At 39.4% G+C, this 23,839-nt stretch overlaps 2 protein-coding genes across 2 annotated transcripts; both read right to left on the bottom strand.

Annotated features, from left to right (window-relative positions):
• Positions 1 to 3,830: 3,830 nt before the first annotated feature.
• Positions 3,831 to 16,358, bottom strand: LOC104442370 (pyridine nucleotide-disulfide oxidoreductase domain-containing protein 2). Its single transcript, XM_010055784.3, has 19 exons — positions 16,329 to 16,358; positions 16,224 to 16,232; positions 15,967 to 16,111; positions 12,382 to 12,682; positions 12,112 to 12,273; positions 10,519 to 10,698; positions 10,316 to 10,373; positions 9,322 to 9,372; positions 9,078 to 9,160; positions 8,285 to 8,372; positions 7,900 to 7,941; positions 7,737 to 7,811; positions 7,530 to 7,598; positions 6,948 to 7,063; positions 6,352 to 6,464; positions 5,237 to 5,316; positions 4,974 to 5,094; positions 4,199 to 4,265; positions 3,831 to 4,081 (listed from the first exon to the last, which is right to left on the bottom strand). The coding sequence occupies exons 1-19, from the start codon at positions 16,356 to 16,358 to the stop codon at positions 3,946 to 3,948; spliced, it is 1,926 nt and encodes a 641-aa protein (XP_010054086.2). The 3' UTR covers positions 3,831 to 3,945.
• On the bottom strand, positions 16,219 to 19,932 carry LOC104442373 (ADP-ribosylation factor-like protein 2). Its single transcript, XM_010055787.3, is given in 6 exon segments — positions 16,219 to 16,691; positions 17,651 to 17,731; positions 18,458 to 18,620; positions 19,647 to 19,757; positions 19,861 to 19,891; positions 19,894 to 19,932. Coding segments are annotated over 6 exon segments (555 nt in total). The 5' UTR covers positions 19,925 to 19,932; the 3' UTR covers positions 16,219 to 16,553.
• Between the last annotated feature and the right edge of the window lie 3,907 nt (positions 19,933 to 23,839).

Here is a 23,839-nt window from a genome sequence, read left to right as displayed (position 1 = left end):
GTTTATACGTATCTTATGGGCTTTTTAAAGAAGAACAGGGCAGGGCGATTTTCACAGCCAAAGTGGCTGCAACTGCACCTTTTTTCAGTTCCACTTGACAAATATTCTAAGCTATTTTTACTTTTCTTTGTCCTTTACAGTTTCCGTCTGGGGTTGTTCCCAATTGTCAGAGCCCCGACCACGATCGCATCTAGCTGGCTTCAAGTTCAATTGTTCAACCAAAGTGGAGTGCCCAACCATTGCACTTCTCAGCTTCGCTCGACATTCGCGGTGAATCGATGTCTAATGCTTTAAAACCGCCCTCGAAGCAATGTGATAAAAGTTTTGCAAAACAACACAAAATGAAGCCCACTGGGATGAGGTTTCCTTGGTAATCCTTAAAGGATAAATACATTAAAAGTCCTAAAATTTATTATAAAAATGAAATTAAGTTCTAAATTTTTCAAAAAGTACAATTAACTCTTAAAGCTTACCACAAAGTGCAATTAAATCTTAAAATTTTCAAAAAGTACAATTAAGTTCTAAAATTTATGAAATTGGTCAAATCTAAGTCCTTCCATTAATTGCACTTTTTGAAAATTTTAGAACTCGATTGCACTTTCGAGATAATTTTTAGGACTTAATTGAATTTTTTGAAAATTTTATGACTTGATTAAACTTTCGTGATAAGTTTTAAAATTTAGTTGCACTTTTTAAAAGTTTTAAAACTCAATTACTTTTTCATAACAAATTTTAGAATTTGTACTTATCTTGTAATCCTTATGAAGTTTATGAAATACAAGTTTTCATGGTTTTTTCTCTAATGAAGATTTTTCATTTAGAAATGAACAAATATGGGGAAAAATAGAATGAAATGACAAAGTTGTGCAAAAAAAAACATAAAAAAATGGAGAAACTCAAACAAGTGGGTTGGCGAGCCATTTAATTTTTATAAGCATTTATTAAAGTTGCTCGTATTATTGATTTATGGGACTCCTGCAACCCATCATTAATCAATGGACTTTTTTTTTTATGTTTAGTTTTAAGTCAGTTGCCACGTGTGTTTGTAATAGAATCTTAATATGTAAATGCACGTCGCATCAATGGCGGCGTGGTAATATGATACCACTTGATATTATCTTGAGAGGAGAAAACGAGAGAGAGAGAATAACTAAACGAAGAAAGGAATGAGCGAGCGGGTCCCATAAAAAGGCTACTTTTTACTTATCTTTCTTTGATCGGTACTTTCTACTTATCTCACAAACAGCAAAATGTCTCAGGAACTAGGATGTTTGTACTTCTACACAGACAAACTCGGCTAATATGGACACTGTTAAACGTTGCAAGCACAGAGCTTCACCTTGACAATTTCTGCTGGTGTAGGAGCGCCTTTGATATCCTGCTTATTTGCAAATATAAGTAAGGATGCTCCGGATAATCTCTGCCAAATAGCAACAACTTTAGTCCCCTTCATCAACAAATCTAAACAAAAGACTTTCGTGTTGAAAGCAATGCATCTAGTTCTAGCTAGAAGTACTATCAGCAGCTCCTCATTTGAGTACCCATGAACCAGTTTTATGGACATTGATGGGATGTGCATAATGGATATTCGTGAGAAGACCCTATTAAAAAGTAGCCCCGAGGAACTTGTTATGCAATCGAATAAGGAAATATTGTAATTTCCAGTGCACCGGCTGTTTTCATGATATGCACAATCAATACTTTGAAAATTGAATCTCTCTTTTTATACATTTAAAAAGTGCCTTAAGAATACCTATGAACAAGATCGATTGCACCATTCATTGTAGGATTTGCACAATGATATCGTTTAGTCTACAAATCCAAAAGACTTGAAAGAATGACACATTTGGTGGGGAAACATATGGACAATAATATAAAAGATTGGAAAGATTTTCCATCCAATTAGATGGACGACCATCAGAAGAATTTTACTGCAAACATGTAGTAATTATTAGAATATGCAGCCCCTTCTGGAATGGAACACTAATGACTCATGACATCTTGCAAAACGTAGATGCTCAAGCAATTGAGAGAAAGTTAAACCACACGAGATAAAAACAGAAGCAATGGGAAACAAATCAGCAAAAGCTGCAACATAGAAGCCATAAATAGGTAAAACAATTTTTTTAAGAAAAAAAAAAGGGAGAATATTCTGTATGGCACGACACCTCCTCCTTCAAGAGATTATCCAATTCCATTTTGCAATTATCAAGCCTTCCTTGGTTACTACCCGATCAGACCATCCGTCTGCTCAAAGTAGCTCCCCCAACATCTTCTGACCCCCTACATCTCATATATTAAAGATTTCGTCTATTTTATGAAAAACAACATTCAAGAAAAAAATTTCCGACTTTTCTGATATTTGATTCATATAAAATAAATTAGTCGAGGAAAATATTTTTCATCAATAAAAAAAAAAAAAATTTTAAAAGTGCAGAAAATGATTTCCTCTTTTTGAAAACAAGAAATCATTTTCCTCCCTCTTTCTTTAACTCGGACCAAGCATATTCTCCTTACTATCTTTTTAATAATTTTTTTTTTTTTATTTTTTCCTTCTTTCGTCAGTCGCCATGGCCGATTGGGCGAGGAAAAAGGAAAAAGTAAAAGAAAAATAAAAATTATTAAAAAATTCAAATAATTTAGTAATTCTCATTAGAAATATCAAATCAAATTGTCTATATCAAATAATGGAAATTGCTCTATAGTTCACACTCAAGTTTTAGCCAAATACCTAGAAAAATATTCTAATTTTTCTGAAAATTAGTTTCTTGGAAAATATTTTTTGAAAATATTACATTTCTGTTTGTTTCGTAGAACGTGTGATATTTTGGGAGCATTTTTCAAGAATATAACAATATTTTCTAGTGTTTGACTGAAATTTAAAAAAGACTAAAAAAAATTTCCGTTATCTAGTATAAAAAATCTAATTTGATTTTCTTCAATAACCATACACTAATTGAGCGCTAATAATTTATGCATAAGTGATCGGAGAATTAAGTACAGGCACCAAAGTCTTGAATCTAGTCTTGATGGACCCTAATTTGGGCATAGGGGATTGGGGCAATGGCACTTACGTCCCGGGCTTGGCCTTGATGTATTAGCACATGAGTGCAAGGTACTAGGCCCGGTCTCCAAAGGGCCCGACCTAGCCTCAATGGACCCAAATGAGGGCACCAGGGTCTTGGGCCTTGATCTCAATAGACCCTAGCTCGAGCACTAGGGACCCAAGTCTGAGTGCCAAGGACTCGACACGATCTTTATGGACCCAAGCTCAAATATTGGGGATTCAAGCTTGGGTATCGAGATCACACACCTAAACTTTATGGACGAGGGCCTAGGTGCTCAAGCATCAGCCATTAGCACCACGGTCAAAGGCCTCGCATCAATGGGACTTAGGCCTAAACAATGAAGACCTACCCTTGGACAATAGGAACTAGCGTTGAGTTTTTGTGCTCAAGCATAGAGTTTTGAGTTCAAGCGCCATTACCAAGTTATCTTTTAAAAAATGTTTTTCAATGTTTTTAAAGAGGAAACCATTTTCTTAAATTAGAACATATATTTTTTGTTAACTCATTTTCATAAGCGAACCAACCATTGAAAAATTTGGAAAATGTTTTCCCAAAAAATGTTTACTTTGAAACATAGAAGGCCTATCTAATGGGTTGGTGTTTTTCAAGGAGAATGCAAGATGCTTAATGCTCTATTATTTATTTATGTACATTTATCTACCATGATATTTTTTATTCTAAAATATAAATTATATGTATAAAACACAAAAATATTGTACCGTTTTTTTTTTCAAAATTTAGCTGATTTGAACAAGTGCCATAGAAATATAAATTAGAAGAAATAAATTATAGATTTTTGTTTCCTTTGTGGGAAATTATTGAATATCACAAAAAGACTTCACCGCTCCACTAAGAAATAACATACTGATTTCTCATTTTAACTGGAAGATTTCTTGACATCTTGAAGGACTATCTGGGCAGCATTGCGTCCAGGCGCACCCGTCACACCACCACCAGGGTGCGCGCCACTTCCACACAGGTACAGCCCTTGAACCGGCGTCCTATAGTTCGACCTGCATTGACAGGGGGAAGAAAATGGCCACGATTGAATGCCAAAGATCGAATGCAAAGACATCATTGTACCAGGAAAGAGAGGGGAAACAGGACTCCATCCTCAGCTCGAAAATTACCATCCTTTTACTGGCCGCATGAGGAAGAGAGAATCCAAACCCATGGCACCGTGAAAAATATTCCCTCCTGCGAAAAGATCCAGCAGAATAAAATTAACAATGCTCCCAGAGTTTAATCACTAGTTGCAGTCATTGCCTAAACCTTGTTCATCTAAAAGATCAACCTCTAACATTCAAGGTAAAGGAAAGCGCATCAACTTTCATGATTGATTCTGTCAAGAGAAGGTACACCAGAAGCTTAGATAGGAGTGGACAAACACCCATTTAAAATGATTGTCTATGTATGACATGCTCTGGAACCAGTTATAACAAATTCGCAAGGTCTATTTGTTGATCTGATTAGACTGCACTTTACTTTTTTTGGTAAGCGACACTTTAAAATGATTGGATTATTTCTTTACAGATCAAAACAAGATCCGACTGACAATATAATGCAGAAGGGGGCAGAGCCAGTGAACACGACAATGACAAATGGCCTAAAAGGTAAAAAAGAAAAGAGTAACAGGTAATGAGAAACACATGAACCTATCTGAGCCAGGCCTCACTGCATGCATTGACTGAGATGCTAAGAGCACAGGCAATATAATTGCATTACTTGCAAGAGAACTCATAGCAGGCAACAATGAAAGAAGGGATATTCTCAATTGTTGATATGTATAACAACTTTGACAAGAAACAGAATAATGCCACTTCTTCCTTAGCTTATTCACGTACTAGTAGTCATGATGGAATATCCTTGTATAGTCGTACTCATAGGTACCACAGAAATGGGTACCTGTCAGACCAATTTCTCTCTCAAGATCAGGTGGAGTAAGCATATCATAGCCAATGACTGATGAGCTGAAACCAGGGCAATACTCGTCAATCAAAGAAAAACATTTGTCTGCATAGGATTTCTGCAATCAAAGAATTAGATAAAAAAAAAAATGACATCAAATAACATATCGCAATAGATACTTCGTCTCTGAGCATAAATTCCAAGAAGCAGAAAAATGAAGCCTTGAAGTGAAATACAAATGTGTCCAAAATGTAACTCACCCTGTAAACAGGATCCATCCAGCTGCCATCTGATGGTTTATATGGTGTGTATTGGGTAAATAAGTTGACCACATGCTTACCTATGAAGAAAGAAAATTCTCATTAACGCCAATTAAGTAATCGTTCATACCATTAAAACTCCAAACTATTACCCCATGTCATATTCATCCTAAACTAATGTTTGTCACATAAAAAACCCCAAATTGGTACCCCATGACAGATTTACCTCAAACAATCTTTGTCGGTACCCCTTACCCAAATCTACCTTCTACTAGCATTGCGTCCGATAATCCATTAAAATGCATATGTTATATGCATTTTAACAATGCGAAGATTTGGTTTAGGGTACAAGTTTGGGATAATGCACCATTGGGCTACCAATTTGAGATTTTTTATGGTAATAAAGCTCAACTCATATCAAGAATTTAGAGCTTTAACTCAAATCTTAGATAATCAGGAGTTGAATGGACTAATGGGAGACATCAGCCGGGATAGACAAGTAAGAGGGTGTCATAAGAACACTTGTCCAAGATAAAGGAGCGAACAATAAAGAGCATGACTCCAAGTTTGTCTAACATACGAAAGACCACCCAAAACAATTTACTACATGATCAGTTGTAAATGAAAATTGGAAAGAAATCGGTTTGGCCACTACACGATCAGTAGTAGATGAAGCTACAAGCCCTACTTGCAATCAGGCATATTTAGATGACGTATTTGTAGATTATGATAAAGCATTTTGTTTGTCACTGAAGACATTAGAAGCACATCAAATTCAACCGATAACTAATAAAGTGCATCTACCCAGAGCTGCACCTTCATTTTTTTAGGTCTTCCAAAATTATTGTCTTGCCAAGGGCAAGAAGAGAAAGATAAGTTGTTTTAAGAGTTGTCGCACCAGTGCTGCCATTGTCCAAGCTTTCTCTTTCCGAGGTTCTAAATTGAAAAATGATTCCTTGGTGCACATTATTGTGGGACAAAGGATTTGAAAAGATCAAATGACAATTCCTTCGTGGTACATCATTGTGGGAACATGGATTTGAAAGATCAAATGACAATTCCTCCATCGTACGTCATTGTGGAAACACAAATCTAGTTAAAGGAAGTAGTTGTACCAGGAGGTGCTATAGTCTTGTCCAAAACAGAAGGAATGGTCATCTCCATGAATGGTCTTCTTGATGGTACTCCATTTACAGCATCTTGACAGGCTGAGCCAATTTCTTCCATACTTTAAAATAAAAGTTAGAATTAGAAATATCAGACACCAAAAGAAGCTCAGAAAATGCTCATGAACAGGAACTTAAGGTGGTACAAAGTCTGTTCATTACATCTCTAAATACTCTCTTAAATGACAAATTAATTATCCAATAATGGCTTAGCAAGAGCCCTTTTTCTTTCTTTCTGGATAAATCAACATATAGAAAGGGATGTATAATCAATCGTAATAAAGTAAACAAGCCGTAGAACATCAATGTCAAGGGCAATTCACGTTTATCTGCAATACATGTTGAAATGACTTCATCATAAAATTTAAGCTAGGACCATCATCACAGTTTAATTCAGCAATCTAAGCTAAACTCTTGTTTACTTCCTGCTGCTAAAGAACTGATCAATCTTGTGGCAGTTTGAGGTCAGTTTGCCAATCATTACCAAGAGATGACAAAATAACTAAGACCCCCATTGAATAATACACAATAGACTGAAAATATACCTCTCAGAACTGATAAAAATAGATCCCCTATGCTGAGGACCCGCGTGAGGATAATTCAACTTGCATGATTGAAAGGAAGGCAATCTGTCAACAGCAACGTTTATTTTTGTGGTTCCCTGTTTTACATTTGACATCTTAGAAGGTAAGTTTCACCCAATAAAGGATGTGCAATTCATGACCGTCAATCGAAAAAGTCATGAAGATGCAGCTTAAGGCTCACAAGCTTGGCTTTTTGTAATTTACTTAACCACCTGCTCCACAATGGACCAATTCCACACTAGATTCTAGTTTTAGACTTCAACTCATCAATTACATTAATGCAGAACTTGAGATTTACATCATTCACGTTCATAGGAAACATAAGCATATTCCAGTCATTAAGCTACAGAGACACTTTAAAGAACCAAATGGAAGACTACTCATAAAATTGTTGAATGCTGTCAAGAAGAATTATCCAACTGCAACACCAGACACATTGGTACCCTATGGACAAACAAGAAGAATGCTTAATAGTGCCCCTGTAGATGATTGAAACTAGGTAAAAGATTTTACAGATCAGTCAAAAGCAACAATGGAGCTTACAGAGGTGTAATCAGCATTTTTGACAGATTGTAGAAATTCATCAGGAAGAACATCTTCAGGTACTAATTCCTACATAAGACCCAAGAAATCTATTAGAGTGCAACAGCAACTTGAGAACATTCATATGGCATGATTTTACATATTAAAGTGCAAGTGTCATCTGCCATTGACCCACAACTATTATCAGTATAAAGAGGTACACATTACCATGAAGGTCCTATAAGGAGTGGCATTTGATAAAACAATGGAAGAGTGCACCTCCGAACCATCAGCCAGCAGCACCTGTATATAGCAACCTATGCAAAGTTAGACTAATTCTTTGAACAAACCCTATTTTGTTCACTGAGGTAATTCATTGTTTAAAACTTACTCCCTTCGCTCTGCCATACTCATCAAGCATCAGCCGAGAAACCTAAAAAACAACATTACCCAGTAACTTATGACAGAAAGATTGAGGGAAGTCTGAACAACAAAGATCCCTCAATAGAGGTCTTGAATTTTGCACTTATCTGTACTTCCAAAATTGACAACTTACAAGACCACCAAACATTAATTTGTATTTTACACCACGTTTTCTATGTATTTCTCTAGGAAGGTAATTTGAACTCAGGAAAACAGCCAAACTCGTCAATACCCAGAGCACATCTCACATGTTGTGTAGGGTATCAGATAAAAGTGACATCATCTCTGGTTCTGACATCATTGAGAGAAATGATGAACGAGTAAGGCATTATAAGACCCTGATTTTCTAATACCTCTGCATTCGTTATGATTTGAGCACCAGCTTCCCTTGCAGCATTACCAATAGCAGAGGATACTGAACCCATCCCACCTTCTACATACCTACAAACATGAATAGCCAAGCAGAAAGCTTAAGAATTTATAAATTACTTTAAAATCTGATCTTTTTTCTGAGACTCTAAGCTGCCCTTCCAAGTTCCAATCTATGGCATATGGGTCAGTTTAAAGTCCATACAAAACAAACCATATCCATAGCAAGGATAAAAACAATCAAGAATGATAAATCAACTAATAACTCGGTATGGCCAGAAACATTATACGTGTCAATAAAAGTTCAGAGCAGAATCTACCTCCAAGTTAATCTGGAAGAGTAACATATCAGGAAATGCCTACGATGTGTTAACTTGTTGGACTAAACTTTCAAGCATGAGTAGAGGAGATGCTACATATTACTGTCATGTTTTTGCATAATGGGAGCTTCCCAGTGGTCTGTGATACTAACAAACCGGTCAATGGTTCAGTATATGAGAATTCCAGAAGCCTTTCATGTTGACTTCATTCATGAACACAAGCAAAATGCATTTGTAGCATTTCCATGCTGTTACTCAACATTATGGAGCTTCCTTCCATTACAGAATGGTGATGCCAATCAAAATGGAGAGGCTGTAGAAGGTAGATTTTATTTATCTAGTGCTCCTTTTACGAGTAATAGGCTTATAAATATCTTAATAGAAGACTTTTGTGATTATTGACACCTTATAATTACTCAAGAATATTGAGGAAATGCTTGGAAATAGTGATACATACGACCAAATCCCCAGAGCACCATCTGTTTGACCCATAACATGATGCAGCAGTACATATCCACTCCCTGGTGTATGAACACTCCCCTGCATATGTAATTCTTGGGCCAAAAGATTACTAATGTTTCAAGTAATAAAGATGAATCACTGCTACTCAAATTATGAAAGGACTTATTTCACTAATATCTGACAAAAGCTAGAAACTGCTCATCCAAATGTCACTTCACTAGTGCAAAAGCAAACCGCACCATTGACCCTATGACTGCATTTGTTGCGAGGGTTGCCTTCAGAACATCTGTCTGCGCCAATAAGAAATAGACACAACATCAACTACTGATAATCAAGAAAAGCAACAAGTTGTGCATCAAATATTTCTCCAGACATTTTATGTTCTATCTGTTCACGACATGATGTTTGATAAGTTTCGTCCTGCTTTATATGATCAAAAAGTACCATAAACAAAATAAAAACAAGTATAGAAGAAGTTTCATCCATAACCAATCATCTACCGAAGGGACACCGTAATAAAAGAGAATGCACTAGTAAAAGTAATTTTCTACTAGCCCCATGGGGCTGGCTTAGTGGTGAATGAATAAACTTGAGTGTGGATTAGGCACATGACACGAATTTGACCCCCATGCAGTGCAAAAACAAATTCATGTTTGAGCCAACTACCCATGCTTTGGCTCTCATCTTACCTGGATTAAATGAGGCTAGTGGGATATTTTATTGGCCTGGGGTTTACTTACCTAGGTGGTCTTTTTTGTTATAAAAAATGAAGCAGTTTTCTTTTGAACCAAGAATCAATCAAAAGAAGATAGAGATATCTAAACCAATTGGTCAGCCTTCTCATCTTTCAATAGATTGTTACACGTCAATACCCTGGCTGTGCGAGGGTAACAGGGAAAAATGACTGGTGAGACGTCCTTAGGGATTGGAACACTGCAGGGAGGAACTTGTTGATAGTTGAAGATATCTAAGTGGATATGTCGATTGGAATATAATTAGTAAAACATGGAGAATTTAGACAAATAATTGTTTTATCAAATACAGAGTCCAAGGATTTCAGAATCTTTGAAAAAGGCAAAACATATTTGATGCAAAAATTTCCTGATCAATCACACAGCAATCTTATCAATTAACCCAGTTAAGTGACATTGTGATTCTTGCGATTGCAAACTGATGCTCTATAGTTTCCATCCAAGATGGATAAAGTATGAAGGATTGATGGTAATTTACGACCTCAAACCATTTATTCAAAACCTTCGAAGCTGGTGAGAGCAAAAGTTCCATAAAATTCCTGCCAAAGTCAATAAAAACTGATAACAAAATCTATCAAGTCCAATATTCATGAAGCAACACATTCGCGAATATTAAGCAGCATTGCCAATATCAGAACCTGGTAAATCTGAAACCAACTTCCAACTGAGTTATCGAAGCCTTACACCATGTCATTTTGCCCCAGGTCAAGAGCTCGCCGTAGGCAACGAGCCCAAAAGACTGATCTGCGAGACTTATCTCTAATCCAGTCGCTGAAAGAGGATATCTCCTGGAAAGTTTCTGGAGGAGGTGAATCAAAGAGGGGATCCACAAATTTGCAGAAGTTCTCTAGTTGATTTTCATATCTGTGCAAAACACTCTAAAGTTATCATGGTAACAATTTACCTAAGCAAAGACAAAGCACTCGTGTTGTGAGAACAACAGTTAGAGAAAAACACTTACAATCACATGTTCATTGAAAATAAGAGTCAATCCAATTATATATATTGTGATGTTAATACCTCTAGAATACATGTAGCTCGTGTTGGCTTTCGAAAGGCAACTAAACAGGCAGCAGAGCATTAATTTATCGGCTCCACTCTCCCTCCTTTTTTTCACTAAGTTGATATCTTATTAAATTTGACATGATTCAAAGAAATGTGTCATTTTTCTCCAAGTATGACTACCAAAATGAAGATAACTTACTGAAGGCAATTGTCTGACATATTTAAAGAAATGTTTCATAAGACTAGCAAATTTTTTTTAAAAAAAAAATTAGATAACTGACAGAATATTTGGAAACACGGATAATATGGAATCCCTAAGTTATCAATTTAATGTTAGGTATATGACATTCGGAAAAATTGGAATCACTTATGCTAAACAGAACCTTACATACTAAAAAAGAGCTGAACGGTGGGGAAAGTACAGTAGATCAGATGACCCTTTCAGAGTGTTCCTCAAATTTTGTTTCTGAAAAAGCTTTTTTTGACCCAATGATTTGTATCTTTGGGACCTTCTACAGTCAAGTATAAGAAAAGTGAATGATCCCACCTAATCGATTGCAATTTTCCTCACTAACAATAATTTACTTGTTACATATCATTGCATAGTTTAATTTTCCTTTTTGTCATTGTACGTTTTGTGGATCTTATAATTCGTAATATTCCACTATAAAATAGCAATCTCCCTAAGTTATTAGTAAAATCATTTCTTATTGTCAATAAACTAACAAATAGAACATAAATTTCCTTCAACATACGTAATTGTCTTCACTGGCATTAATATATCAGTTACATATCCTTTCGTAACTTTTGTTTAAAGAGCGCAATTTCCCTTTGATCCATAAGTTTCCCGGGCCCTATGATTGGTAATATTTCACAAAATAGTAATCTACCTAACATTAATAATATATATTTTTGCGTTATTATTTGTCTATGATTTTTTTCCCTTTTTAGCCAAGGATCCCACATTGAATGCAGGAATGATCCCGTTAAAAGCACCTATATGGGGACCATAGAATTCTCCTTCCATTATAAGTTAATGGCTGTCATTCTAGAATACTACGGAGAAAAAGAAAACCTTTATCATTACTTCTATTTTCCAAATAACAGTATAATTCACAAAAAAAGAAAAAAAAGAATAAAGAATAAAGAAACGTTTTTCAGCAGAAAGAACGAGAAGAATTTCCTAAAAAACTTGACAGACAAGTCGTTGAAATTGACGGTATTGCCCGGACAAAAAGAATCTAAGATTGCTGAGAAGCAGGAGTTTCAAACCTTGGATAAGCATCCGCGTCGCGTTTCGAGAACTTCGAAATCTCCGTATGAGTGAGCTCCTCGTCGGATCCCAGCATCAAGTACCGCCCGTCGAGACACGGCGTAAACGACGACGGATTCAGCGGCAGCAGCTTCAGCCCGTGCCTTCCCAGCTCCAGTTCCCTTCAAACGTTCCAAAATCACGCGCGCGCTCGCATTGGATCGCGTAAGGTAAACATCAATCGATTCTGAAATGTGGCGTTAATTCAATCGGGAGGGGAGGGGACCTACTTGATGACGGCGGGCCGGAGAAGGCTCTGGACGTAGCTGCAGCGCGAGAACTTGAAGCCGGGGACGAGCTCCTCCGTCACGGCGGCGCCTCCGATGACGTGGCGGCGCTCGAGGACGGCGACGGAGAGGCCGCCGCGGGCGAGGTAGGCGGCGGCGGTGAGGCCGTTGTGCCCGCCGCCGATGACGAGCGCGTCCCAGCGCTTGTCCTTGAGGGCGCGTGAGGGGCGCGGTCGCCAACGGTGGCAAAGGTCCTCCGCCACATTTTTGGCAAAAGAATTGTTTATTAAGGATGATAATTCAGCTTAAGGACCTTTAAGATAATTCCACCCTTCGAAATGAAAAGATTATTCTCTTTAATCCGCACAGAAAAAGCAAAAATAACCAGAACAATAACTTTAAAGGAGAGAATATCTTATTTTTGGAAAGATGCAAAGCAAATCAGGCATTACGATACCGTCACAAAATAATGATTTTCATATCTTCAAAACTGTTGAAATATCCAGTAGAGATTCTTGTTCGGAGTCACTAAAAAGAGTGAAGAAAAAAGGGGACTACACGATAGATGGACCCCATTATAGATTCTTGTTCCTTCTAAGATTCCTTTCAATACTAAATCTTCAGTTCCTGCATTTAAATTCTATATAGAAATGCCAAATGATTTTTTTTGCCATTTTTTTTTTTAATTTTGCATGATCGTTAGTAAAAAAAAAAAATTATCATGTAGAATTTTTTAATCCAAAACTTGACAAATTTGATGAATGGATTAAAATGCATGAATTGAAAGTTTTAGATTTCAAATGTATTATCATGATAAGCTTTTAGACTATTACTGTATTTGTCTTTTTATTTTAACACCATATTAGGCTGGTTAAGGTAATGAAATTATTCTCAATACAAAAGGAAAGGAGTAATGAAATATTCAGCTAAAAAAGATAGGATCGAAATGGAAATAGATGGAGAGCCAAGCGATGATAGGTTCTGGAGGTACGTTGAAGGAAAGTAATTAGGGGAAAATGAATATAGAAAATAGTAAATTCGTTTATATGTATCTTATGGACCTTTTGAAAAAAAAATAATAGGACTAGGCTATTGTCACAGCCAAACTGACTACAACCACATCAACAGGGCCGACCTGATATTATGATACCACCAAGTATTATTTCGAAAGGAGAAAAAGAAAGAGCGGAGAAAGGAATTAGATGGTCCCACAAAAATGCTCCTTTCTAGAGATGATACAAATAATCTTTAAATTTTAATTCAATGCAATGTAATCCATAAATAATAACCCAATCGACAATATTGTCTTTAAACTTTTAAATTGTTGAACTTGATATTTGGACTTTTGGTATAGGACAAGAAAAGTGTCAAAAAAGTCCTAAACTTTTTACATTTACTCCAATTTAGTCCTAAACCTTTTTTACGTTATGTTTAGTCATTTTCAATCAATTTTGGCCAAATTTTGCTGACTAGACACTAGCTGGCTAACATGGATAACTGTTAATAATATTTTTTTTCTTTTTTTTTTTTCTTTTTTTCCTTCTCCTCCTCCTTCCTCTAGCCGATCGTTTGGACCTCAGCGACCAGCCAGAGGCGACGGCTGGCGAGGTCGACCTCATCGACCACCTCGCCAATGGCCGCGAGGTCGGTGAGGGCAAGCCCTGCCAGCCCGCGCACAAGGGCGAGCCTCGCCGCCCAAGCCTTGAGGGTGGCCTCGTGCCGAGCGGGTGAGGCTCACCCTCATCAAATCTAGCGAGGTCAAGCCTCGTTGACCATGGGTGAGGCTCGACCCTCGCTAGGTGAGGCTCGATCTCAACCTCACCGGCCGTAGCCTCGGGCTAGTCACTTAGGTCCGGTGACTAGTTAGGGAGGAAGAAGGAGGAGAAGGAAAAAGAAAATAGGAAAAAAAAAAATTAAAAATATAAAAATATTATTAAAAGTTATTCACGTCAATACGGATTAGCCATGTTAGCTGGTCGGTGTTCAATTAGCAAAATCTGGCTAAAATTAGTCGGAAATGACTGAATACTTAATTGGCACAAAATCCACATTAAGCTTTAAGTTCAAAAACTATTTATATCCTTTATCCCCTCTAAACGTGCAAAACGATTTTGGTTAATTTTTTTAGGAAAATGCAAAGGACTTTTCCCAGGTTGAGGGGACTTTTCGAATGCAAATTGTGTTTGGTAAATAATTTAAAAATTAAATCTTTGGAACAAAATGATGTTTGGAAAAAATTATACTTACAAAGGACTTTTGTGATAAAACAAATTAAAAAAATATATAAAAAATTAACCGGTAAGGGCAAGGTCGGGAGACCCCTAGTGAGGTTGCCGGACGTTGGCGAACCCCGGGAGGCTGCCGGACGTCGGGCGACCTCCGGCGAGGAAGCCGGGCGTCGGGCGAACCCGGCGAGGGCTGCCGGACGTTGGGCGACCCCCGGCGAGGCAAGCTAGACGTCGGGCGACCCACCGCGACCCAGATCTGGGCGGCGAGGTCGCGCGACCTCGGCGGGAGGCTGCCGGACGTCGGGCGACCACGCCGCGACCCAGATCTGGGGCGGCGAGGTCCCGCGACCTCGGCGGGAGGCTGCCGGACGTCGGGCGACCCCGCCGCGACCCATATCCGCCCCTGGATCTGGTTGCGGCGAGGTCGCGCGACCTCCGGCGACCGCCGCGACCCAGATCTGGGGCGGTGAGGTCGCGGGAGGACCTCGTCGCCCTCGGATCTGGGTCGCGGAGGGGTCGCGCGACCTCGCCGTCCTCGGATCTGGGTCGGCAAGGTCGCGGGACCTCCCGCGCGACCTCGCCGCCCCCAATCCCGCGCGACCCCGCCGCGACCCACGGCGTCGCCGCGCCCCGCACACGCACCACTCCCGGCGACGGTCGCACCCTTCCCGGCGACGGTCTCTGGGCCACCGCGACCATGCCGAGCCGTCGGCGGAGTTTCGAGCAACAAGTCCTTTCAAAGATCACATTAGTAGAATAGAATGGTTTTGAAAAAAAAAAACTATTTATATCCACATTAAGCTTTAAGTTCAAAAACTATTTATATCCTTATCCCCAAACTTTGACCTAACGTAGGTTTTGCATTCAAACGCAGTCAATGTACTTGTAATGCTGTGGTAAAAGCCGTTGCCGTGGAAATAGAGATTAGCAAAAAGATAAGGGCGACAGTGAAAGGGAAGTGCAGATTCTAGCGCCTCCTATCCATCTATTCTATTTATTTATTTATTTTTGGTTGTTGGGGGAGGATAAAATGGTAGGCTTTAGGGAGTTTTTGTTCCCATATTTGACCCATCTCACAGGGGGAAAAAACTTATTGAAGAGGAATCAATCATTCAAAGACCCACTAATCAAAATTTCCGCCCGAAGACAAATTTACTACAATCCTTTTGCGGAATCTATATAAACTGCTTCATCGCATCCAAAACACCCCAAGCAGAAGACTGCGATAGGTCCCAACTCCTTATTATCTTTGGAAAAATGGAAGAGTTCCTAGTGAATCTGCTTCAGCCTTCTCCTATATGGCTGCAGTTAAGTTTGAAAGTTTCCCCCCTGGTCACATTGGCTGCTATCACTACTATACCTTCAAATGAAAAATCACAAGCTACTGGGGCAAAACAAAGAAACTCCCCATTGGCTATGGTCTCGCCTGACACAATCTGTTGGACTCGCACAGTTTCTTGCAATTGAAGATATCCACGAAACCTCAGGACACAGTCTATTGTATCCTACAACCCGATGTAATAGAAGTACCAGTGACCTTCTTCATCAATGTGGAAGAGTCTTCTGGTTCATGCAGGCTTGAAACAAACAGAACATGAGTGGAATGAGAATATTTACAGCAATCATCTGCACCAGTAGTTCATCAGACTTAAATCAAACAGTTTACAGCAATATATTGAAACTTGACTTGCTAATTTTGATCTTCCTTCTGATCTAGCAGACCAGACCCCCATCAAAACAGAACTTTCTCATTCCAAAAGCTTTGCACAATCAACTCTGCCACTACAAATACATCCCACTGAATTTGGTTTCCTGAGCTAGTCACTAGCAGTTTCTCCCATAAGGAACCAGGATTAAAAAATCAGGCAAAAAGAAACTGCATGACCAGCATGAATTTTCTGGATCAATGCCGGCTGGTTACATTTAACACTTCCTATAATACAGATGTCACTCAAGCATATAAATTCGAGAAGCTATGTCCTGAACCAACCAATCAAATCCCTCAAGAAGTCCCTCTCCTGTGTAAGCACTACAGCCCACTATTTCCCAATGCCGGGTTTTATCCATTGCTTCCAAGTTCAGAACCTGCTCCAAAACAAAAATAAGAAAAAAAAATCATAACACGGAAAAATCAGAGATTATTTGTTCAAGTTGATCACTTTGGAAAAACATCTTTGGTATTGTAGCAAGCAAGAAACTTGATATTTTGCTGCTAAAGCAAAGAACGATCTCTTTGCAGCAAGCACTGCTTTCTCAGGGATAAAGAACTACAGCCCACATAAGCTAAACTCCATTCTCTTATAATTTCACAACCATCCAAAAGCTAAAAACGGAAAACAAAAGGAAAATTATGCTAGCTTAACCAATAAAAAAGGGAGCCAGCATAGCATAGGAAAAATTTCATCAAAAGCTAAAGGAGAAAGATATCAGTAACAGCTTAAGGAGTTTTCACCTAAAAAGGATCATCCCCAGAAGATTAGTATAATTGTCCACCCTAAATTGAGGTGTTTGGGTGTAAATGCCACAAATTTATGCTTGGCATGTAACATGTAGAAGTTAAATGGGTAGGCAAGCTTACATATGAAAATGCCATTCCATGGACTTGGTTGGGAAAAAAAAACAAGACAGTGATGAAGAATGAGACATGGATTTTTGGTGCAAACAGGCATGTGCACAAATCAGCAACTTCTGTGATATCTTCTTCTGGGATTGTATAGGAAAAATTTGAGGACCTTAGGTTCAGTTGCAATCCTAGAATTTCAACCTAACTTCATTCTCTTGTTCAATTGTCATACTTGCTTTACTGTCAGTAATTATGAACAGTAAAAATTATTGAGGTGCTTCAGATTCTGCATTAGTAAGCCTAAAGGGAACTTTTGGAAAGTTAGGATTCTCCCTGCTTCAAATATCTTAAGAATGACAATACATTTAGATTTCAAGGTCACAAACAGCAAAGTATCTCAGAAACCAGGATGTTTGTGCCTTTACAGAGACAAATTCAACTAATACAGGCACCGATAAACGTTGCAAGCACACAACTTCACCTTGGCAATTTCTGCTGGCGTGAGAGCACCTTTAATATCCTGCTTATTTGCAAATATAAGTAAGGATGCTCCGGATAATCTCTGCCAAATGAGCCACTACTTTAGTCCCTTTATCAACAAGTCTAAACAAAAGACTTCAGTAATTGAAGAAATACATCTAGTTCTAGCCAGAAGTACTAATTCCGCAGTTCCTCATTTGAGAACACATGAACCAATTTTATCGACATTGATAGGATGAGCACAGTGGATATTAGTATTAGGACCTTGTGAAGAAGTGCCCCCATGAACTTGTTATGCAACCAAATAAGGTGATATGCACAATCAATACCTTGAAAATTGAACATTTCCTTCGGTATGTTTAAGAAGTGCCCCATAAGTACTTGTGAACAAGACCGATTGTACCATTCATTTACAAAAGATATGCCCACATTTGTAAGGTATGCACAAGGATATTGTTCAGTCTACAGATTCAAAAGACTTGAAAAAATGATAGAATTGGTGGGAAAACGTACAGACAGAAGTATATCAGAAAGATTCTCCATTTAATTAGATGGACAAGCATTGGAAGAATTTTACTGCAAACATGTAGTAATTATCAGAATATGCAGTCCCTTCTGGAATGGAAGACTAATGACTCATAAGATCTTGCAAAATGTAGATGCTCAAACAATCGAGAGAAAATTAAACTACACCAGATAAAAACAGAAGCAATGGGCAACAAATCAGCAAAAGTCGCAACGTAGAAGCCATAAAGAGGTAACAATTTTTTTTTTTTGGAAGCGAGAAAATCTTGTAATGGCATGATACCTCCTCCTTCAAGAGATTATCCAATTCCATTTTGCAATCATCAAGCCTTCTAAGGTCTGAACTATCGACTACCCAAATCAGACCATCTGTTTGCTCAAAATAGTTCCTCCAATATGATCTTATAGTCTTCTGACCCCCTACATCCCAGATATTTAATGTATACCTGCCACAAAACATCAATTGGAGATAAATATTTAGTGCAACACAACATTGGCCCCAAGTTCCCACTTCTGACTAAAGCAGAGGCTATTAAACAATACGAGGAGAGAAATATCATATTTAAGATAAATCATAGGGCTTTTGAGATTTCGACAATGGAGTCTAATGTTGATCCGTAAAAAATAGACAGTTACAGTGGACTTCTTAGTTGATGCACAAAATACTGAGTCACGCCATTCAATTGTTAGATTTGATGGACTCTATTTTGCATCTAGTTGTAAATGTGGGTTGTACCCCATGGCAACCCTTTTAACAATTTTTCTCTTTTAAGATTTAGAAAGAGAAATATCCAGCTGGAGAGCAGCAATTGACAAAATCAATTCTTTAAGTTCTGCTAACCTTATTAAGAATTGTCATAATCTGCAGGAGAACACAAAAAATAATCTTTGAAGTATGTTTATCACTATGGATTCACTGAATATGACCCAATCTTTGAAGTACGACTGTCACTATGGATTCACTTAAAATGACCATGACTCAGTGCCCTTCAATAGTGAGCAACAGAGAACCCCAGAAACTAAACGTGTATTTCTTTTTGAGTCATATTTTCCTCCACCAAGGTAGGGGCAAATTCACCCAAACATGCTTCTCATTGGAATATCGCAGGTTATGGACATCACCAACATGCAAAAACTTTACTAAGAATAAATGTGGGTGAGGTCCACATCGGTAATCCACCAATCAAAGGCATGGTTGGATTCTTCCAACCAGAAACAGAGGAAAACATGGTCCCTTCCTCTAATTATGGTGATCTCAAGCTATGGAAAACAAAAGCTTCTTTTGAATCTACAGATCTCTCCGCAGCTACAGTAGAAATTGCTATGAGACAACGTTTTACACAGCAGGCTATATCTGTAGTTGAATAAAGTCGAGGAAAAAAAAGAAGAGAAACTGACAGTCGCTAGGTAAACAGGTAATCAACCAAACATGGCACTAAGTAATCCTAATGAGAGGAGAGACCTCAACGTACTTCTGGTAGGTAATAGTCTTGATGTTGAAGCCAAGAGTGGGGCTAATGACGCTAGTGTCCTCTCCGTTGATCTTCAGCACAATGGTCGTCTTCCCGGAATTATCCAATCCCCTGGAAAGCCAAGTATGGAGTGCAACAACATTCCTTTATTAATTGCGAGCACAAAATGAGCACAAACTAATGAAACGAACTTCTCGATGAGGATGACACATACACCATGAGGATGCGCATTTCCTTCTCTTTCCTTTGATCTTTCGGATGATGCTGAGCAGACCCATCACTTAATCTGACGCGATCAATCAGGAGAAAAAGAAAAGATCATAAGTTGATGTAATTTGTCAGCTGGTGCTTCTTGAAGGTCTATTTACCCTTAACTAGGATGCCAGTGTCCTCAAGTAGAAGAACGAAAAACAGAAAGAAAATTGAAGGACTTGGAGATAAAAAAATTCGCGAAGCACTTGCCGCGTGTTCACAGCGAAATTCAACTATCAAGGAACATTTGCAAGGGCTGCCATTGTTCGCACATCAGAATAGGGCTGGCAATTTGTCTCGTGCCAAGACAAGGGGACAACAGGATTATGGGAAACCCGGACTCGACACTCGCAACAAACACGTCAAGCCGCCGGCGAGACGAGCACGACACGCCCAACGAAGCAGGTCACATAACCAAAGAGACTAGCACGTTTTATCAAACGTGTCACCCTCGCCGATCGTCAACGAACAGGCACCCACAACAATGTACGCACAGCGCCAGCGCGTTTCTTCTTCACTTCACATTACACGTAGAACAAACGGCAAAGTTGCGAACCTGTGATGCTCTACACCGAATGAGACGCAATCCTTTTATGCATTTGTCAATGGATAACGACCATTTTAAGAGCCCTCGATTAAGTTTCGGAACGTACTAATCCCATGTATTTCCAAAAAAAGAAAAAGAAAAAGAAATCTACAGATCGAAGACAGGAAAAGAACGAGAGGGCATGAAAGAATCTCTCACTCCGGAGCTCTGTGAAGTTCTCCTATCGGTCGGCAGCTTTCCTTTTGGGAGCCGAGGCAAAGCACGACCCGAGTGAGAACCGATCTGAGGCGACCGCCCGGGAGCGAGCGACGTACAGAGAGAGAGAGAGAGAGAGAGAGAGAGAGATCTAAAAGTGAAATGGTGAGCCGCGATCAATCTCTTTTTGAAGGAGGAGACGATCAAGCATTTCGTGTCTTCTTCTATATGACCATTTTTGCTGATTTGTTTCCCCTTCTTTATGGCTTCTTCTTTTTATTTTTATTATTATTATTCATATATCCGGTTGCGGTTTACCTCCTCTCGCTTCTTCTTTTTTTTTTTTATAATTTAAGAAAAGTGCATTGCAAATTTTAAATCTTATCATGAAAATACAACTGAGTCTTTAAAACTTTTAAATAGTGCAATTAAGTCATCAAATTTATCGAAAATACAAATCGAGTCTTAAAAATACAATTAAATCTTAAAATTTATCAAATTAGTTCAATCTAAGTCATTTCATTAATTGCACTATTTAAAAGTTTTAATATGTAATTATATTTTAGTGACAAGTTTTAGGATTTAATTGGATAATTTAAAAATTTTAAAACTCAATTTAATTTTCGTAATAAGTTTTAGAACTTGAGTACTATTTTCGAAAATTTTATAACTCAATTGCACTTTCATGATAAATTTTAAGATTTCCAATATATTTGTCCCTTTTTTCACACCCGCTTGCGACATCCTCTCGTTGAGTCTCCCATTCCAAAGCAGCTGCATAATTATGATCATTGCTGCATTTTTGCTGTAAAATTCTTCTGAAATTTGTCCCTCTAATGGCATGGATTCTCTTGCCCATTGTTTCATACTTTTATCTGTACATTTTCCCACCGACCATATCATTTCTTTCAAATATTTTCAAGGGTAGCGTCTAGTGCACTATTCACCAAGCAATTACACAATTCCCGTTTAGCTCATGGAGGTCAAAAGTGCTCCCTCAACGGGTGCGATGTTCTGGCGTTCCTTGGTAATCGATACCTTCGGTTTTGTTTTGATCAGAAATTTCATCTACGTGAAGTCGGATTATGCTTTTGATGAGGCCTCGAATTCGACCAGTTTTGCAGGTGTCAACTATCAATCGATATAAAGGGGCCATTTGTGCATTCTCGATATATTGTTCATCTTCCTCTCTATAAGGGGCTTAGTCCTTAGCAAGACTTTAAAAGGCTATGACCATCACGAAAGTCTGGTACAGTCAGGAAGGAGGCTGGAAAAATATTTCCTCCCCATGGGGGGGCCCGCCAAGGACCCCTCTTACAAGGGGCTCCTCGCCCCCCGGCTGGAGAAGAGGAGGCTGATGCTTAAGTGCGAGGCTAAACCTTTTCAATGAAGGTTCTAGGCTCTCAGAAGGGTTGCCCTGTTCATCCCGCCTGCACTTCGACTTGCTCCAGGTGCTACAGCCACCTGTTTGCTCCAATTTTTGGAGCTTTTCTTGTTCTGGCCACCCTCCATCTTCTCACCGAACGGTTTCTCCCGGTTTGCCCCCCAAGTGGAGATCGAAGCTGCCCATCTCGTGGCTCGATTCCTTGCTGCTCCGATTCTTCGTGAGCTGCTATGTTTTGCTCGAGTTGGTTCGGAGGCTGGGCAAAGGGCCTTGCAGTGGCCGTGGTGGCCTTGAAGCTCATCTCCTCATCCTTCATTAGCCCTGGTATAGACTCTTTTCTTCTAGTTGTACTGTAGTGGCTGGTGTTGGGCTGTTGGAGGGTTTTGTTTGCACCGATGGCGTCTTCTTCGGCTGAGGTTCACATAGGTGTTAGTAGTGGTAAGGGGCTTAGCCCCCCCCCCTTGGTATTGAAGCCTCCTGGCTTGCTGGAAAGCCGGTCCACCCCCCTCATCCCATTGGGGGGCTTGCTTCAATTGGGGATGGTGTTAAGCGTGGCCCGCGTTCTAGGCTATCTCGTGAAGGACTATCCAAGGGCTGTAGCCGTGCATGTGCCCCTACTAAGAGGCCCCCGAGCAACCCAGCTTGCTCTTCGAGGCCTCCCCAAGCCCGGTCTTGGGTCAATGTTGCACGGCTGGCAGCTAAGGGTTACGAGCTGACCTTTATTCCTCCTCCTTTTGTGGAGGATAGACTAGTTGTTAATCTATCCAGAGAGGTGCTGCAAGCTACGAACCCCAAATAGAATGAATACTTAGTTGGTTACTTTATAAGGAAAAGACTTCCATTTCAGCTCACCGAGCAAGCTCTGAAGAATACTTAGGACTCTAAGCTAGTTGATGTGCTGGCCGGTGAGCAAGAGTTCTTTTTTTTATGTCCCGGACCCCATGTTCCGTAGAAAGATATTGGAAGAGGGACCTCTCACCATGGCTAGGGTGCCTCTCATCTTGCAGCAATGGAAGCCACTTCTGGATTTGAAAAATGACAAGCAGGCTTTCCGTTCCGATTTGGATAAGACTCAAGAATCTTCCTCTCAACCTGTGGTCCGCCCCAGCGATTAGTGCCACATAACTAGTTCCGTTAACAAGCCTCTTTATGTGGACCAATACACGGGAGGTATGAGGATGATCTCTTTCGCAAGAGTTTGTGTTGAGATCCATTCAAATCAATCAAGGGTTTCCATGGTTGAAGTAAATTTGGATGGAGTCTCTAGGGCAATTGTTGTGAAATACGAATGGAGGCTTGTAGAATACCTCAAATGTGGAGTCTTTGCCACAAATGTGAGATCGCTCCCAATCCCTCTCAAGTGCTGTCGAAGGTGCAGACTCAAGTTGAACCTGCTTCCTCGGACCCAGCCCAGCCTCTCGGTCCTGTTTCGGGAGGTCCTACTATTCCAAAACAGCCTTGGAAGTAGGTTACGGGACCATCCAGGTCAGCTCCAGTGATGAAGGGTGTTCTTTGAAGCTTAAGGCTGTGGTTTTGGAGAAGGGGCTAACTCCTGCCTCTACCTATACCCGCAAAGCTCCTGCAGGGCCCAAAATCTCCCAAAGGCAGGTTGTTGACCCCCCCATCTCTTCAGAGGACATTGCCAGCCCTACGAAACCTAACACGCCTACTTTGTCCAGTCTGGTTGAGGACCATGAGGGTTCAGATAATCTAGGACTCTCTTCGAATAATGACCTTCTATCTCCGTGCCCCTCTTCGGAAGCTCTTGTTACTAACAAAAAACCTGAGACTATGCAGGACAAGCTTCTCGCCTTG

This window comes from Eucalyptus grandis, chromosome 2, assembly GCF_016545825.1.
Source record: "Eucalyptus grandis isolate ANBG69807.140 chromosome 2, ASM1654582v1, whole genome shotgun sequence".
NCBI classification, from domain to species: Eukaryota; Viridiplantae; Streptophyta; class Magnoliopsida; order Myrtales; family Myrtaceae; genus Eucalyptus; species Eucalyptus grandis.
The sequence above is the reverse complement of the archived record's forward strand: the minus strand, read 5'-3'. Positions and strand labels throughout refer to the sequence as shown.

Excerpts from the sequence above, each read along its gene's own strand:
- LOC104442370 (XM_010055784.3), bottom strand. The coding sequence starts at position 16,358 with ATGAGAAAGTTCTGTTTTGATGGGGGTCTG. Across the intron at positions 8,373-9,077 it reads GGTGCTCTGGGGATTTGGTC|GTATGTAGAAGGTGGGATGG; the intron begins GTATGTATCACT and ends TCATGTTTGTAG. Across the intron at positions 5,317-6,351 it reads CAAGACTATAGCACCTCCTG|GTAAGCATGTGGTCAACTTA; the intron begins GTACAACTACTT and ends CTTTCTTCATAG.